The 18,122-nt window shown below is 40.2% G+C and overlaps 2 protein-coding genes across 2 annotated transcripts; one reads left to right on the forward strand and one right to left on the reverse strand.

Moving 5' to 3' along the window:
- Positions 1–260: 260 nt before the first annotated feature.
- On the forward strand, positions 261–8,386 carry ggcx (gamma-glutamyl carboxylase). The gene is made up of 15 exons (XM_074618149.1): positions 261–481; positions 742–945; positions 1,057–1,215; positions 2,844–3,009; positions 3,093–3,171; positions 3,273–3,379; positions 3,462–3,625; positions 3,723–4,024; positions 4,906–5,037; positions 5,812–5,963; positions 6,040–6,209; positions 6,333–6,463; positions 6,553–6,700; positions 7,191–7,386; positions 7,471–8,386. The coding sequence occupies exons 1-15, from the start codon at positions 457–459 to the stop codon at positions 7,628–7,630; spliced, it is 2,295 nt and encodes a 764-aa protein (XP_074474250.1). The 5' UTR covers positions 261–456; the 3' UTR covers positions 7,631–8,386.
- Positions 8,387–8,442: 56 nt separating this feature from the next.
- On the reverse strand, positions 8,443–17,010 carry snx24 (sorting nexin 24). Its single transcript, XM_074618174.1, has 7 exons — positions 16,821–17,010; positions 15,128–15,211; positions 13,672–13,776; positions 13,041–13,135; positions 12,918–12,947; positions 12,625–12,689; positions 8,443–11,775 (listed from the first exon to the last, which is right to left on the reverse strand). The coding sequence occupies exons 1-7, from the start codon at positions 16,947–16,949 to the stop codon at positions 11,705–11,707; spliced, it is 579 nt and encodes a 192-aa protein (XP_074474275.1). The 5' UTR covers positions 16,950–17,010; the 3' UTR covers positions 8,443–11,704.
- Between the last annotated feature and the right edge of the window lie 1,112 nt (positions 17,011–18,122).

An 18,122-nucleotide genomic window follows, 5' to 3' on the forward strand; every position in this document is an offset into this window, starting at 1 on the left:
TAAATAAACAAATATATATACTCTACATAATATACAAAAGATAAATGTTTATTTTTTTAAGATTATTCTAAATTTATCAGTTTTTGAAAATTAATGACAAATAATACACAAATCTTTTGTTTTTGTTGATGTAAGGAAAAATATTGTATCTTCTAAAACAGAGCTACTGTCGACCGGATATGACGTACGGTGTGTTCCCTTAATGGGCATGGCCACATGAAGAATCAGCCAATGAACGACATTCCAATCCCTCCGAACCTCCCATCATGCTCCCTCCTCTCCCTGCCCGGACTCGCAAGTGTGTGTGGGACTGTGACACGTAACTTTGTCCCCTTTCAGAGACGTGACCAGGCAGCAAACCTCCACCTGGGGCAGGGAGAGAAGAGACGGGACCTTTCTGACCCCCTGTCCCCAAACAAAACCCGTTTTTACCGTTTATACTGAACATTTTGCACCATGGAGGCGAGAGACGCAGCTGCAGGTGAGTTTTTTATTACCAGTGAGAATCAATGTGGCGTTGTGTTGTTGTTTAGCCAGTGTAATAACAGCATTTAACCAAGCAGAAGCTGTAATTTAAACCATAGTTTGGTGTATAGATAAGAGCTGCATGTTTTGTAAATCATGCAAGGATTAGCATGCTACATGTTGACTATGTTGACATAGTGTTCAAAACACAATATATTGCTTAGTCTTAAAAACATTGTACCTTGTATCACGTTTATGGTCCTGTTCAACGTCCAGGTGCTCTTGTGAGCAGTGATGGAGAGGAACAAACTGCACAGGAGGATGCAGCTTCTAAAAAAGATGCACAAACACAGACCAAAAGCAAGATGGAGATGATCTTTGGGTTCAGGAAGGAGGACCTGACCTCCTGGCACAGCCTGGTGACCCTCCTGAACCGCCCCACTGACCCTGCATCCCTGGGCATCTTCCGCTGCTTGTTTGGTAAATTGCTCAGACCAAGACTGCCTGCAGGGTTTAAGGGATTTTGCAACATGGTTGAGATTGCTCCTAGAGGAGCTAATAAAACAACTTCATCATGTGTCTTTCATGCAGGTTTGCTGATGGTTATCGACATCACGCAGGAACGTGGCCTAAGTCACCTGGACTATAAGTACCTGGATGGGGCCCCCGTGTGCCGCTTTCCCCTCTTCAATTTCCTACAGCCACTGCCGCTGGATTTGATGTATCTGGTGTATGTGGTGATGTTCTTCGGTGGGTCACACTCCTTTTTTTTAAAGTTAGAAGCTTGTGTCCAAAAGGTTACAGGTTGTTTTCTCACACTTCAGTGTTCCCTGTGGCTTGGTGAGGGAAGGGGACCCCAGTCCTTTTGAGTCTAAGCGGATGCAAATGTTTAATAGGAGACGGTCTCTGTGGGGTGGCTGTCTGGGAAAGATGAAAGCACATATACCAGACCTGCAGTTTTCCCTCCAAGCCAACTAAACCATGCAAGATTTAGTTTGAGTCTTACAAAGATTTTGACAACTAATGCAAATGTGGCATTCACTAGTTTATGCAAGAATGCAAACTGAAAGCAGAACACTGTAAATAAATACTGATAAATAAAATAATTGGGGTTACAAACCTGGTACTTTACCAAGCGGATACACCAGCCTGGGTACAAATACATGTTCTGCTCTTAATCTCAACACTTCACCTCTCAAATTGGTTTCTCCTAAAAAATCACGTTGATTTAACACCAGAGAGGAATTTCAAACCCACTTAATAACTGACATTTCCAACATTAAAACCATCTGTTAAAATATATTGTTTTGTATGTAGTACTTAAGTACTCCATTTGTATATGATATTTGTCATATTATACAACTTTTAACGTAGATTATTTACATACAACATACATTATAATGCACAAATTGTGTGGCAAAAAAGTGGCAAGAATTATCTCAGTCAAAATAAATACATTGTATGTTCATATCCAAATCATGTTATGGCACATGTTACTATGTCAATTATTCTCACTGATTCTCTATTTAGTGGCAAGTAAATTCATTATAAATTGTAATCATTTTGCATGTTTTATTTAACTGTCTTGATTTTGTCCAAATTTCTCCAGCAAATTTAGTATTGCACTGCCATAAAGTTGGGGGACTTGTAAGAGTCCCTAGCATTGGTCAAACTTCAAACTCCTATATTGCCCATAATGCAACACTCTATAGCATCTAGAAATACCCACGTCTGTGAAACTCTACACCTCCATTTTTTAACGCACGCTTTCGGTTTAAAGTTTGTACCCTCCAATCCCAAAGAACTACAGAAGACATTAAACAACTGTATTCACCAGCTGAGTAGCACTCCCCATGGACTAGTTAACAGATATTTATGTGTAAAAATAGATAAATTAATAGTAACAACTGTATTTTATTATTAACAAGGGGTGTAAGAAATTACCGATACACGCGAGTATCACAATATTATGTTTTGTGATACTGTATTGATTCTCAAAAACACTCGACTTTTAAGTAATAGTTTATATGCAAATATTTGTGGCAGACCGTGGCTCAGATTGCACAAAAAGTAGTGCTATATGATGCAGGATGTGACAGGGACTGTGGCAAATGCAAATGCAGGTCCCACTGTTCTGATTGCATAAAAAGCAAACTTTTTTTTCCTCAGATTTTATGCATATGGTGGTGTGTTCTTTTTACAATGAATTGTCCTAAAATTAGATAAAAAAAAAAGAAATTGCATTATATCGCCTTGCTTACCAGTATCGCGATATATTGAATGGTAACCCTGTATCATGATACGCATCGTATCGTCAGCTTCTTGCCAATACACAGCCCTAATGTTAACTAAAGTTGTGTGTATGTTTCTCATTCAAGGCGCTTTGGGCATCATGCTTGGCTGTTTCTACCGTCTCTCCTGCCTCATGTTCATCTCGACGTACTGGTACATCTTCTTCCTGGACAAAACGGCGTGGAACAATCACTCGTACCTGTACGGCCTCATTGGGTTTCAGCTCACATTCATGGACGCCAACAGATACTGGTGAGATGATGGTTATAGGTGTGTGTCTGTACGTCTATATATGTGCGAGCTCAACTTAGCTGATGCCTGTGTCTTATTTGTAGGTCAATCGATGGATTGCGGAGGCCTTCTATAAGAAATGCTCACGTGCCTCTGTGGAATTACACCATGTTGAGGACGCAGGTTTGTGCACTCGTTTAACAGATAATACTGCATATATTTCCAATTATTTATAAACATGGCTTTGGTACAGGTGATCTAATGATGCTTTTTGCTCCTCAAAGATATTTATTGTATACTTCCTCGCTGGAATCAAAAAGTTGGATGCTGATTGGGTGGAGGGATACTCGATGTCATACCTGGCTCACCATTGGCTGTTTGATCCTTTCAAGTAGGTGTTATTTAGCAGCCTTCGATCACTGACTGTTGTATCTCAGTACCCTCTCGCTGATCTACCACACATTATTTTTCAGAGTGATCCTTCCTGTGGAGTTAATTAATCTGCTGGTGGTGCACGGAGGCGGTCTCTTTCTCGATCTGACGGCCGGCTACCTACTGTTTTTTGATGTCACACGACCGTATGGGATATTCTTCGTCTCCTACTTTCACTGCATGAACTCTCAGCTCTTCAGCATCGGTGAGTCGTCATTAAAAACACTTCTCTCGTTGCCGTGGATACTTTAAATTCTGCCTTTAATTTGTATAATCTTATTGCGAATGTTAATCCTCCACAGGGATGTTTTCCTACACAATGCTCGCCACCAGTCCCCTCTTCTGCTACACCGACTGGCCAAGAAAATTCTTCGCCCGTTTCCCAGCGTTCCTCGGGGCTGTCCTGCCGTTCACCTCGCCGGACCCTCAGCCCAGTACTTCCTGTGTTTACAACGAGATCCAAAGCACCAGCACCGAACGCCAGGAGACCCTGCCTGTCGCCAAAGTTTCCAAACTGAGACTAAAGCACAAGCTGGCCTCCATTTTCACTATTCTCTACATAATGGAACAGTTCTTCCTGCCTTACTCCCACTTCATCACACAGGTACGTCTAAGATCCTGTCTTTTTCAACATTGAAGATCCTAAAAGACTTTTACAGCTGACTTGATCTAAAGAACCAATTAGTAAATTGTTGCATAACGTTCTTCCGGCACTTTTTTCTACACAGAGAAATTCTGTTTAATAAGATTGTACTTTGCTGTCAGCAAAAGCCATTTAAACCTTCTCTGAGTCACCAGACTGATAGTTGCTCAATCAGAGTCAACAGTCATTGATCCACAGCAAACAACAGCTCAGACCGGTGTTGTCAGCAGGAGGGTGAAAGCTTACTCAAAGAGAAAGATACTCATCATCCAGTCTCTGATATGAACATTTTGCATTTTCTCTTGATTCTTTATTAATTTAAAGGTGCTAAATGCAAGATTGGGAGCATTTCTATTGCCTCTGCACAGCTCTCAACATGGCGACAGATTAGCTTGTAGCTAATAGTGAAAACAAAGGTAACACAGCTGACAGAGCTAACAGTGTTAACCTGGGGGGGAACCAGAGGGTGGGTGCTACACTTCCACAACAACAGCGGCGCCGGTCGGTACGGCGTTATCAGCTGTAACTGCAGTATGAGAGCAGTGCAGAGCGGTGGCGCTCACATGCACTAAAAGCATGTGCGGTTGGCCCAGCGATGTCAACAAAACAGATAGAAGCTTGAGGAAGAGAGACTTCATTCTCTGCTCAGGTAGACATTACTCCTCTATATTTTTACATAGCAAATAGTTGTTTGCTGCTATATTAATACTCTGAATATTGTATAGAGCACCTTTAAAAAAAGTCTTGGTTTATATATAACTTAAATAAAAACTGGTAAAAGGGTGAGAAATATTTTAATGTGTGATTTCTATTAGTATCCTAATATTTTTGTTTTTCTGCAGGGTTACAACAACTGGACCAATGGCTTGTACGGCTACTCGTGGGACATGATGGTTCACTCCCGCAGCCATCAGCATGTTAAGATCACCTACAAAGACGGAAAAACTGGAGATATAGGATATCTGAACCCGGGGGTGAGTTACAGGGAAAAACACTGTCAGACACAGAGTATGAGAGCAGTACAGTTTGTCTTAACGGTATATCAGTGCAGCATAGACGATCATGATGTAGAGTACGTATGTACGCAAGTAGAGCTGCACGATTATGGCCAAAATGATAATTATGATTATTTTGATCAATATTGAGATCACAATTATTTATCACGATTATTCATTGATTTTAAGGACAACATATTTGTATTGCACTTTCACATTTAAATAAACAGAGTGCTTTTACTTCCATGTTGTGCTACATTCCTGCTAACGTACAAGTCTTTGCGTCAAAATAAGACTTAAAAAAAGTTCGTTGCATTTTCGTTTTGTCGGGCAAAGCGAGTAATATACAGTATATTACTCTCCTACTCTGGACTGCACTGGAGATTTTCACAGGCTGCAGCTGTAGCACTTGATTTGATATGCAGCAGAGTTTTCTATGAGTGGAGCGCACTTTTTAAACGTCAATATCGCAGTCGATCATGTTCATTTAATTCAAAATCGTGATAGCGGTTAATATTCGATTAATTGTGCAGCCCATGAGTCACATTGCAAATCATGTACTGTAAGGTAAATAGGGCCCTTCAGTCATGTCATGATAACACGCTTTAAAGTTTAGATGGCAAAAACAAGTTTTGCTTGTTTAAGAAAAAATATTAGCACTATTTAAACCACTTTTGAGAATGTAATTTTCTCTTAAGTTCAGTTTAGCCGACTACTAATTAAGTATATAATTACACCGTCTGTATACTGAAGGTGTTCACACAAAGCCGTCGCTGGAAAGACCACGGAGACATGCTGAAGCAGTACTCCACGTGCCTCAATCACTTCCTGCCCCGCTATAACATCTCTGATCCTGAAATCTACTTTGACATCTGGGTGTCCATCAACGAACGCTTCCAGCAAAGGTATGAGAGAAAAAAGATGCTATTAATGTAATTACTTCAAATGTATCAAATAAATAATGTTTTTTTTTCCTCTAAGGATCTTTGATCCCCGTGTGGACGTTGTGAAGGCAGATTGGTCACCTTTCCGACCAAACTCATGGCTGATGCCTCTACTGGTAGACCTCTCACCGTGGAGGACCAAGTTCCAGGAGATTGAGGGCAGTTTGGACAATCAGACTGAGATCGTCTTTATCGCCGATTTCCCAGGTTGCAAATCTCTCCTGGTCCTTTTTATTTAGATGGAACATTTTGTTGTTGCGTTTACCTTTTATTAATTCTTGTTGCTACATGGGTTGCCTTTGTGCTAACTGACAGTGTGTTAACTTTTAGGTCTCCACTTAGAAAACTTTGTAAGTGAAGATCTGGGCAACACCAGCATCAGTGTACTGCAGGGCAAAGTGAGCGTTGAGATAGTGGAGGAGAAGAAGAACTACACTCTTCAGCCTGGCGAACAGATAAAAGTAAAGTAACACGCCATCATCGCCATTACTGTTTAACCTGGACACACAAGCAAGCATTCACCATAATGTGTGTGTGTGTGTGTGTGTAGGTACCTGCTGGGGCTTACCATAAGGTGTACACAGTGTCTGAAGACCCGTCTTGCTACATGTACATATACGTCAACACCACAGAGGCGGCGCTACAGGAGAACTTCACCAAGCTGCATGATCTTCAGGAGCGTGTTCGCAACGGGACAGGTAAATGAGAATATAAATATAAGAATATAATAGCAAGTGGATGTAGTCACCATGACGTCACCCATTGGTTTGTGGACTACCGTTTTGAAGCCTCGAGTTTGGCATTTTGGCCTTCGCCATCTTGGTTATTTGCAACCAGGAGTGACATGGGAGGGTGGCCAGCGATTGAGACCATAAACTCATGTTTACAATATTTACTGAGGTAATAAATCAAGTGAGAAGTAGGGTCATTTTCTCATAGACTTCTGTACAATCACACTTCTTTTTGCAACGAGAGGAGTCGCCCCCTGCTGGCTATTAGAAAGAATGCAAGTTTAAGACACTTCTGCATTGGCTTCACTTTACAGACCCGGAGGTTGCCACCTGGTTAACACCATGAAGCGCAGCGTTTAATAATGGAATTATTGTATGAGGAAAAATAGAGTCCAATGCAAAATTTATAAAAAATGTGCTAAAGAAAATCACCAGACTGGACGGTCTCTTCCAACAGAAACCGAGCCCCTTCCTCCTGAGCTGCAGCCTCTTATTGACGATGAAGGGTCAGAGGTCAACGCCACTGACCCGATTGTGCGAATGTTCCTGAAGAGGCAACGCCGTATGAAGGAGGTGAAGAAGCGCAGGGAGGCCGGTGCACTGGAGCGACTGGAGCGCTTTGCAGTGAAGAAGTACTATACGCTAAGGAGGGGGTGAGTGTTGTCCTCTAACGGCGCACTAACATGCCAAAAACATCCGTGAATGTGTCTCATTAACTCCGTCCCTTTCTCCGTTAGATTCTTGATGACAGCCATCGCTATGAGAAACCTGGCGGTGGGTCTCCCTCCTCTGGAACAGCTATCAAGAGAAGTTGCCTTCGCCAACATGAAAGAACCTCAGGCAGAGGCCAACCAGGACGAACGGCTGAAAGATGAAGTCGGTCACGGAGAACTTTAAAGCCGTCGTTGGGACCAAAGATGCTGTGTTGAAGTGCTGGATCACACATCAGATCATAAAACAGATGTGTGTTGTTACTACTGGACTGTTACTGGGGCATCGCTGCCCAGAAAATCAAAGGATTTTTAATTTTCTATGCCTCTGAAATATTCTGCGTTTCAGATTATTTCTAAATGTAAAGCCAGTATTTTGTTTACGAACCTGAATTTATTCAGCAGCACATGTTTCTGTTATAGCTGCAGCAAAAGCAGAATACTTTATGTCAACAGATGTGCACTACTTTGCTGTGCAATATTACATTTCCTATTTGTTAAATTTTGTTAATTTTATAATTGCAATTACGGCTCGGTGACATGACCAAAAAGAAATATCAAGACAACACAGTGACAATTAATTAAAAGTGCTCCATGACAGATGCATTACATGATCTGCTGGAGGATCCTAATTTAAATACGCTAAATGCTTCTTTGTTTTGAATTAAAACCAACAAGCATGTTACTGAACCGTTTTGAGTTTTAAGGGGACAGATTTTGGCAAACATACTGACATGAACAGGATCAGGTTGGGTGATAACTCCTCCTGTTGGCTTGAATTTCAATAATTCTGGTCAGTTTTTAGGGAATATAATTCTCTGATCTTTTATGCTAACCCTACAATGTGATAAAAACTGACTGATTGAAGTACAGAGCAATTGTTAATGTGTCAATCGACAGCCTTTTCTAGTCACTTTTCTAATAAAGAGCTTGTGTCAATACATTTGATGTTATTTTAATTAAGAATCAACTTGAAGACTTGCAGTCCGACAAACGAGGTTTGTGGAAATAATGAGTTTTATTGGTGTCAGTAACATGTCGCCCATCTTAAAGTGCTACAGTAGAAATCCAGTGTTCACTGTAGGTTGACATTATGGCACATAAATGACACTTTTCACATATAGTCAGAGCACAAACGGTAAAACGTTACACAATATAAATACATTTATAAATCTACAAGATGGATCTCTAGGAAATGATTGTTAAAACATAAAATCATGATGTATTTAGTTGAGGTTAAGAATTCATTTGATTCAGTATAAATATGTAGTCGTCACTGTGCTGTAGTTGAGGTCCAGTCACATAAAACAGACAAGTGTCATTAATTACTGCCCAAAAAGTGACATGCAACATATTGTTTCACAAGAGCTACAAGTCATTTCAAGTGTCCACATCAGGAGATGGTTTGTACTTAACAAGGAACAATATAAAGACAATATATATATGTATTTTATTTCATATTGCACAGTGTTTTACTGGTTCTAAGTCTTTTAAATTACCATCCCTTATTTTAAAAATGCTCTGTAAAACAAAACACACGTTGCATCCCTTTAAATGATGGATGACTATACCTATAATCACCACAAGTGAAAAACTCACCTTCTATATTATGTGTAAATTCAACATTAAACTTAACAGGACTGGTATTAGTGTTAGATACTGGCCTTTAGTGAGTGTTATCAGAGGCATTTTTTTCCTACTTGTGTACGCAAATCAAACATGATCCTCATTTTCATGCGAAAATAATGTGAAAATCTACTTGCACCAAAATCTACCAAACGTGTGTTTTTATTTTTGGGACAATATAACAGGAACAGGCCTGTGCCAGCTCTAGTCCGAGATTTCTGCTTTGATTTAATGATTATAATATCCTTTTGTTTTCTTGCGTTAAAGGGTAACTTCTGTATTTGTCAACCTGGATCCTATTTCCCCATGTTTTTGTGTCTAACTGACTAATGGGGACAATTTCGTTCCAGTATTGAGGGAGAGTGCTGTAGACGGCAGCTGCTCATGGGGTGCAAATTAATCCTATTGGGGCAAGCTGGCACCGCTATTTACAGTACAACCACTAAAAGTGTTTGTTTTTGCCACAACAGGCTCTGATTGTTATTATAAGTGTCTGACATTATGGAAAGAGTCTCGCTCAAAGAGAAGTCTCGTTCTGAAATCTGGCGAGGTGACGTGTTGCTGGAAGACAACGGTGGAATAGTGGTATACATCCATGGTGGAAATGCAAGGGCCAGACGGGCAGTTTGTTGTGTTTGAGTACAGAGAGGGTAGCTTAGTGTTATCTAAAAGATTTTCAATGTCATGGCTGAATATTTAGATGATTTCCACGATGAGGTCTTTGAATTCGATGGCCGACAATATTTATTTAAGCCAGAGTATACGGATATTCAGATTTCACAACGAGACTTCTCCTTGAGCGGGACTTGGACACAAGAACAAACAGACCGGATCAAGCGAAAGGTAAGAAAATGCTATATTTCTTTGTAGGTTTCTTTCCATAATGTTGTCAGCCACTTATCATAACAATCTGAGCCTGTCCGTGGCAAAAACAAGCACTTTTAGTGAACATAGCGTTACAATGACGTTGCTCACTTGCCCTCGCAGCTTGTTTTGTGGCTGCCGTCTACAGCGTTATCCCTCAATACTGGACCAATTTCAAAAATTGTTGTCCCCATTAGTCACTTAGACACAAAAACATGGAGAAATAGGGTCCAAGTTGAAAAAAAGCTAAGTTACCCTTTAATGTTATTTTGAACAAACTATAACTATTTTCAAATGTTGTACTTAGATTTAGCATGTGCTGTGGGACATCAACAAACAGGCTCATTCTTCTGCTATGCTATCAGCTGTCAGTCCTCATATCTCATCATTGCATCTTTCGTTGAACATCTGTCAAAATGCAAATGAAGGAAGCAAGAAGGCATAGATAACAAATGGAGAAGTGCCCTTGAGTTTGACCTTATCCTCTCTTAAAGGGGAACTCCACCAATTTTACATTGGGGGGGGGGGTACTACTGCATATGTGAAAAAAGTTCCAGAGCTCCAGACGGAGCTGCACCAAATCTGATAAATTGCCTCAATTGTCAATTGAGTCAGCATCAGTTGGGGCTGAAAACAACAAGTCTGATAACTAAAAAATCTGGGAGTGTGGAGTTTGAAAGAGTTTAACAGACCTCTGTAGGCCGCTCCTAATCTTAACTTGAGGCTAGAAGCTTGAGGCTACATTAGCCACTACTAGGAATACGTGAAATAAAATGTGTTTAACTACAACTCTGATGACATCACTCTTTGCTCACAGGTTGTGCCACATATTTCCGTCTGTCTTAGGTTACATTTCAAATTCCTCAAGCTCATCACCTCCCCAAACTGAGCTACTGCTCCTCCAGTAGCGCCACTGTAAACACTACAGTACTCCTTCACAGACATCTGATGCTCAATAAAAAGAGCTCCACATCCCAACTCTCATTTCACTTCCACCCTAACATGTGGCACATAGCTGTCAACTCCACCAGAATGCACAAAACACACTCAAAATTGTTCCACGCTGTCCCACTGCTCTCCTTCAGATGGCTAGATTTGGCAGCTCAGAAGAAACCACAGTAGTTGTGCTACAAAGAGAGAGGGCACCTCCCTGTTTGCAGGCCAACATCCAGCTCCGCTCTTAAAGGCGTGCTCTGTGTCTGGCAAACTAACCTTCAGTCCAGCTGGCATCAGCATTTCCTTTCTGGTTCCCCAGAGTTTCAACTTCTGCTATTTACGTACTAAAAGCTCTCAAAACAACACTTCAGTTCTCACGTACTTTGATCTGCCTCTTATCTCTATTTCCAGTTGATCCTGTGTGTTAATTTCACTCATTACTTTCTTAAGAAAGAAGGAAAATATAAGTTAATTTATTTGCTATAATCTGAAAATAATCTTTGTAGTCTTTACTTAATTATTTAGATTCTAATGCCTCGAAACATCCAAGTTAAGTTGCCAAACTGTTTCGCATGTAGTTACATTTTATAGCTGACTATTTCTTTCCATTGAAATATGGGTCAATATTGCTTCTTTTAAAAACAACTGATGGTGACGGTGCCAGTCGTTTATCGAGAGAAGAAAATAAATGTATGGGTTTTTTGTTTTATGCTTTGGAAAATGTAAATGAGGCTCAGTGTAACATGCCACGCCCTTCCTGATGCACACCTAAAAAGGTGTGAAAACACGAAGCGTCCGTTTGTAGTGACGTGCCCGTAGATTCAGCTCTGCAGCTCTACCTTGGTTGAAGATCTGGGTAGAAAATTCCATGAACCACACCTTCAATCACAACATTTGAAAATGCATCTGAAAGGAAAGAAGAAAAGAAAGTAGGGCGATTAAAATAGTTCATCACAATTAATCGCACAATTCTTATCTGTTCAAAATGTACTTTAAAGGGAGATTTGTCAAGTATTTAATACTCTTATCAACATGCAAGTGGGCAAATATGCTGCTTTACGCAAATGTGTGTATATATTTATTATTGGAAATCAACTAACATCACAAAACAATGACAAATATTGTCCAGAAACCCTCACAGGTACTGCATTTTGCATAACAAATATGCTCAAATCATAACATGGCAAACTCAAGCCCAACAGGCAACAACAGCTGCCAGTGTGCTGACTTGACTATGACTTGCCCCAAACTGCATGTGATTATCATAAAGTGGGCATGTCTGTAAAGGGGAGATTCGTGGGTACCCATAGAACCCATTTTCATTCACATATGTTGAGGTCAGAGGTCAAGGGACCCCTTTGAAAATGGCTATGCCAGTTTTTCCTCGCAAACATTTAGCGCAAGTTTGGAGCGTTATTTAACCTCCTTTGCGACAAGCTAATTTGACATGGTTTTCTAGTTTCATATGATGCCAGTATCTTCACTCTAGCTTTAAAACTGAGCCCGCTACAACCTAAAAATCACAAGTTGCATTCAAGAAATTAGTGGCATTAAAAACCAATTTGCGTTAAGGCATTATTATCCCGTTAACTTTAACAGCCCTAAAAGAAAGTTTTTCAAATTAAAGATAAGATGAGTAAGAAGTTCATGCCTATTTTTTGCCTGAAAAGGATATGTACAATAGTACATATAATAGTACAATTTACCATAAAGCACAGAGACATTACGATATAGACGTAGGTAGCCTGAACTCACCGTGAGCAGAGGGCAGCAGGTAGGGGTCTCTCAGAAACAGCAAGACCGGCTGATGTGAAAGTTTACTGAGACGAGACAAAAAAGGAGAAATCAGAGGGTTTGTGGGAGGCAACATGCTGCATATGAATTAACAGGATGAAGAAACGTAGGTGGTGTCACTGACATGCTGCTGGGTGAAGCTCAAGAGCAGAGCAAATAGTGACTCACCGGTTCAAAATGGTGCAAAACCAGAATCTGACGTGCTGTTTTCATACTCTAGTTTTTAAAATATTCACTGAAACAAATCGACTCACCTTGATTCTTCTGATTCTGTATCAAACGACCTGAGAGAAGAAAAATAAAAGTTAAGTCTTCTAGTAGCCTGGCAACAAACAGATAAAAAAAAGAAAAAGCCATGAAATTGAGTTTCAACTCACCCACAGCTTTCTGTTTTTGGCACTGAAGGAAAATGGCGGATGTTCAGGAAATCCAGGAATATCTTTGGAAGAACTCCGTTTTCCATAATTATAGACTGACAAAACAGACAAGAACAAAAGCAAATTGCAACGTGCACATGAAGCAGCGGCACACAACTGCAGTGACCTGCATGACCTTTTGGGTGAACGGTTTGTTTAATCTGCCTACATCTGTACTGGGAGCTTTGTGTGTTTGCTTTGGGACAGCTGTGGCTCAAGAGAAAGAGCGGCGGTTCGATCCCCGGCTCCTCCAGTCCGCATGTTGAAGTGTCCTTGGGAAAGATACTGAACCCAAAAATTGCTCCTGAAGGCTGTGTGTGAGTGAGTACTTAGATTAGATCCTGATGTGCAGGTTTGCACCTTGCATGGCAGCCTCTGCCATCAGTGTGTGTCTGTGTGTGTGTGTTGTAAAGCGCTTTAAGTGGACTAGAAAGGTGCTATATAAATACAAGACCATTTACTTTGAGTTAGACAAAATCTGTATTTGGTGAAATAAATAAAGTTCACACGTTCACGATACTGACTTCATATACATAAAGAAATGTTTTGTTTCTTTATTTTCAGCAGGTGGGGTGGAGGTGTGTCACAGTACCTGCAGGTAGAGCTCCAGACCTTGCCTCCTCTGCTCCAGGACTTTGGGAACCCAGTTTCTAACATGTTTGGAAGGGATCTCAGGAGGCTTTATGCTCTTCTTTAGCTGGAAGGATTCAAAAACATCATTAAACTAGGGACCATCTTTCGATGGGATCACACCCCTTCCACACTTCCTACTACCCCCCTACTTCAGGCGGCCTTGCTTGGACCACATCCATCTTCAAACTCAGCCTTCATCTTGATGTCAACTACACTCCTGTAAAGTTTCGTGACTGCATCTTGCACGGTTGTGACGCTATCGCAGTGACAAATCTGTCCATAGACAGAACTAAAAAACATCTTGTCAAAGTGCTCAAAACTTCTTCTGTGGTAGTTCCTGCTACAGTAAGTGTCTCCAGGACCACATATTTACATGATGATACACACAGACTGACAAGGTGAAAACAACACAGCGTCACTCTCACAGATGGTAAAAATAAACAGGACAAACAAGAGTCTATAGCCATACTAGCAGCATTTTAGCATGCTGACTTTTGTTAATTACCAGGAGCACAATACCAGGACCCTGAAACTGAGGCAGCTAAATGAAACTAAGCCATCATTACTTTATTATGATGGCTTACACCTGTGCTTTGAATACTGTGACAGTTTTCAGTGGAAACAGGCCTGTACAGAAAGCGGCCTTCCAATCCAACTAAATGCTGAATGCTATTGAGCAGGACAGGAAGAGGAACTCAGCTGTAAACCTACGACCTCAAACAAACTGGTATGGTGAACGTGGTTAACCGCCAGGAAGCACATTAATCATTTATTCATTTGTTGCTGTGATTTCCTGAGTGTGACTACACACTTAGGAATTTTGCGCTAGTAAATAAATAGTAAATGTTATGTTTAATGTTCACATTTCTTGCATCTTTCTTTTTATGTTTGTTTATTTGTTTTCATGTTTTTATGAAGCCCTCTGCATTGCATATTTTTTAATGAAATGGGCTAAATAAATAAAGTTGTATTTGTTTCATTTATTAGTTTTTGATCACCCAATTCATCGTTTACTCTCTAAAATGTCAGACATTGAAGATGGGGCACATAGAGCCTCAGTTAATAATAATATGAGAAAAGCTTGCATTGAAGAAACTGCAACCTACAAATGTCAGACATTTTTGTTTGATGAATTCCTTAAAATTATAAACGATGATTAAACTGGTTGTCGTTCAATTTTCAATAGTTTGACGAATTGATTCATTGATTAATCCTTTTGGCACATTATGCCATAAATCGCAGACATTCAAATGTTTCTGCTGGTCAAATATAAACTATAGTGAAAAGTGGTGGTTAATCATAAGATCTCCACTTATTGAAGGTTAAGGACTTGAACACTATGAACTCATGAGATAGGAGGACTCTGTTAATACTCAACACCAGATCAGAAACTTTGGGGATGCATTGAAGCTCACCATTTTATGCAACGCGTGGAATTCACTGTAGCGTTTCTCAACAGCATGTTGTCTGCCGTTCATCAACACGTCAATTCTAAAGACCTGAAAGAAAGAAAAGAAAGAAAAACGTTAGTATCACTCTTGCCAAAAAGGGCTAATTCTGTTGTTGAGATTCAGTTAAGGGAATCATGATTTATCACCATCAGCCAAACGCGACCCCTCCCAGTGCTGACTGACCACAGTGACCAGCTGACTGCAGAGCTGCCAGTTACTGTCTATGTCAGCTAGTTACCAAAAGGAAACATCTGGCTGCTGTGAAAAATGTGATCTGTCAGAGTAACTGTCATTCTAACATCCCTAAACAGACATCTACTTCCCTCACTCTGCTGGATTCTTCCGTAAAACGGCCGCTCTTTTCGCCAACATTATGTAAATGAAGAAATCCACTCTTAAATGACGGCAGTGTTGTTACTGCAGTTCTGTACTGGCAACGTCAATGCATACTGCATCTCCCATGACAGAGAGCTGACAAGTAAGAATTATTAACAAATCCTGGGAGGTTTTAAATGAGACAACAGCACAGCAAAAAAATTATGTCTTCACTGTGGACAAAAAAACTGCAAAAAAAGTGAAAAACAGCCCAAAGAGACCGATTACGGCAGTCTCAGGAATAGTTCGACATTTTTGGAAACGTAGTTATTCGCTTTCCTACCAGGTGTTAGATGTAGGGATGCATCGATAGAGATATCGGATATTGGACCGATACTGACGGATCGTGATATCGTTGAAGTTCGTATAAGTTTGGACCAATTTGTTGCTGCATTAAAAGGTTTACACTTAAATGGAAATTCCTGTTGATTGTGAAGACTTCTTTTTACCAAGCTGCTGGTGTAAGAGTTGATATTTTAATAATAAATAACAAAAAAATACTGGTTACTAATTCAAACAGGAGTATACAAAAATAGGCTTTACCATGTGGTTATTTCATATGGACTATTTATTTATTGAATTACCAGAAAACATGCTATATAGATAAGATGAACATTTATTAATCCCTCCAGGGAAATTCAAGTGTCAAAGCAGCAAGAACAGCAAACAGAGTGAATTGAAAAGAAAATGAATTATATATATATATATATATATTTTGGCCAAAATGCCTCGCCCTAGGCTATTGAATGCATTATGGGAAATGTAGGCTCCAATGATTTTGGAGGTTTACCTCCACTAATAAGGACTAAAAGTCAGTATATCTCAGCCTCTGTTGCTGTATTGTGACTACTAGTCTATTTAAAAAAAAGTCTTATTGCAACATTATATATCTGGTATGCCCCTTTAAGGTGAAATTTAAGGGGGATTAAAGGGTTCATCAACACATAATATGAGGTTCCCTGTTTATTCTAATCAGTCTTTATTTATGTCAAACAGCTGGGGAGGTTTACTATTAGTATAGACACAAATTCTTGCTAAAACAAACATTAAAATATAGAGCTAACATTTTCTCTGTTTTGACATGTTTATATAATGTATAAAAACAAGCTGCATTCAAGACAACCAACCAGACAGCAAACGTTGTATTAACAGCGACATGTTGATGTTAAACAGACGATGGTTTATTATTTCAAGGGTCCATAAATAGCATCAGAGTGAGAAACTGATGAGAGCAGCAGAGCAGACGACACACAGAGGTTATTATTATTATACAGCAGCTTACCGTGAATCCTTTCTCCATCGGGTTGGTCTCTGAACGAAACGACGGGATCGACACTCTGACTGGATGCATTTTAACATGAAAAACTAACAGATTAACTAGGTAATATATATATCTGATCCACACACACATACACACTCACACTGCTGGTGGTTGACTCCACTTTCTCCAACAGCCTGATAATAATCACTGGATTCAAACAACATGGACATTGAAGTCTCTGTGTTGCCTCCTGCTGGACTGGAGGACACACACAGGACAGGTTGTGATTTATTATAGGAGCCCCAATTTGTTAGATATTAAAACAATTAAATTAAATCAGTAATTATTTAATAAAATCATCTCATGAATAAATTGTGTAACTGACCAAATAAGTTATTAATAATAAAATAATAATGATTTGATATTTTATAATTATTAGTCATATTATGTACACACATACAGATGATTTGGGCATGTATATATTTTACACAATTATTCATGTGATATTGATATACATTAGGGCTGGCAAATCAAAATATTTAATCATGATTAATCGCATGATTGTCCATAGTTAATCCCGATTAAAGGGACTGTTTGTGAGAATCAGAAATGCTTGTTAACAGCAACACCTGTGGCCATTAAGTCAACGAAAGTCAGCGTCGGGCTCGCGCTTGTGCTCGCTCTACATAGACATTAACGAGCATCGCTCAAAACAGTGAGGCGACACACGTCAGCTAAAACCACAATATCACTCTATATTTCACCTGCTTGGCAGTAATGTTAGCTGACCAGACGAAGGTCTCTCCATGAATCAATGCTGATCCTAGTGTTGGCTCCGAGGCCGGAGGAAACAGGGAAAACACCGGCACCCGGTCGGAGACGATAACGTTTCTCGCTGCGGAGCCCCGTCACTTCACAAGACACGGAAAACCTCTGTTGGTTTGGAGGAGCTGCAGCAGTTATTTCTGCACAAACATCCACTGTACATTCACTAGATATTCTCAGAGCTACTAACTCCTCTACAGTGTGGAGTGTGCGCGCATGCATGTGAGGTGGAGCGAGCTGAGTGAAGGCAAGCAGGCAGGCAGAGGAACAGAGGAGCAGAGACTCCAGTCCTGGAGACCAAAGCTAGGGTCTCCCCTGTGTCCTCCGACCGCGACCAACACTGTTTTGCAAGACGGGCTTCACTAGATATAACTTTGGTGCTTCCGTGTAGTTTATGTTGTAGTCTGAGTCTGAACAGCGTAGCCACATGCGAGCGCGAATGGGACACCGACCCGGATCAAGAAGTTACAAACAGTCCCTTTAATTCATCACGCAATT

This window comes from Sebastes fasciatus, chromosome 19, assembly GCF_043250625.1.
Source record: "Sebastes fasciatus isolate fSebFas1 chromosome 19, fSebFas1.pri, whole genome shotgun sequence".
Lineage (NCBI taxonomy): Eukaryota > Metazoa > Chordata > Actinopteri > Perciformes > Sebastidae > Sebastes > Sebastes fasciatus.

Bases quoted from the DNA above. Each gene is read 5' to 3' on its own strand.
- ggcx (XM_074618149.1), top strand. From the start codon at position 457: ATGGAGGCGAGAGACGCAGCTGCAG. The intron at 3,010-3,092 runs GTGAGATGATGG...TCTTATTTGTAG, and splicing joins ATGGACGCCAACAGATACTG to GTCAATCGATGGATTGCGGA. The intron at 3,380-3,461 runs GTAGGTGTTATT...ATTATTTTTCAG, and splicing joins TGGCTGTTTGATCCTTTCAA to AGTGATCCTTCCTGTGGAGT.
- snx24 (XM_074618174.1), bottom strand. From the start codon at position 16,949: ATGTGTGTGTGGATCAGATATATATATTACCTAGTTAATCTGTTAGTT. The intron at 12,948-13,040 runs GTGAGTTGAAAC...TTCTTCTCTCAG, and splicing joins CCAAAAACAGAAAGCTGTGG to GTCGTTTGATACAGAATCAG. The intron at 11,776-12,624 runs GTGAGTTCAGGC...CTTTCCTTTCAG, and splicing joins CCTGCTGCCCTCTGCTCACG to ATGCATTTTCAAATGTTGTG.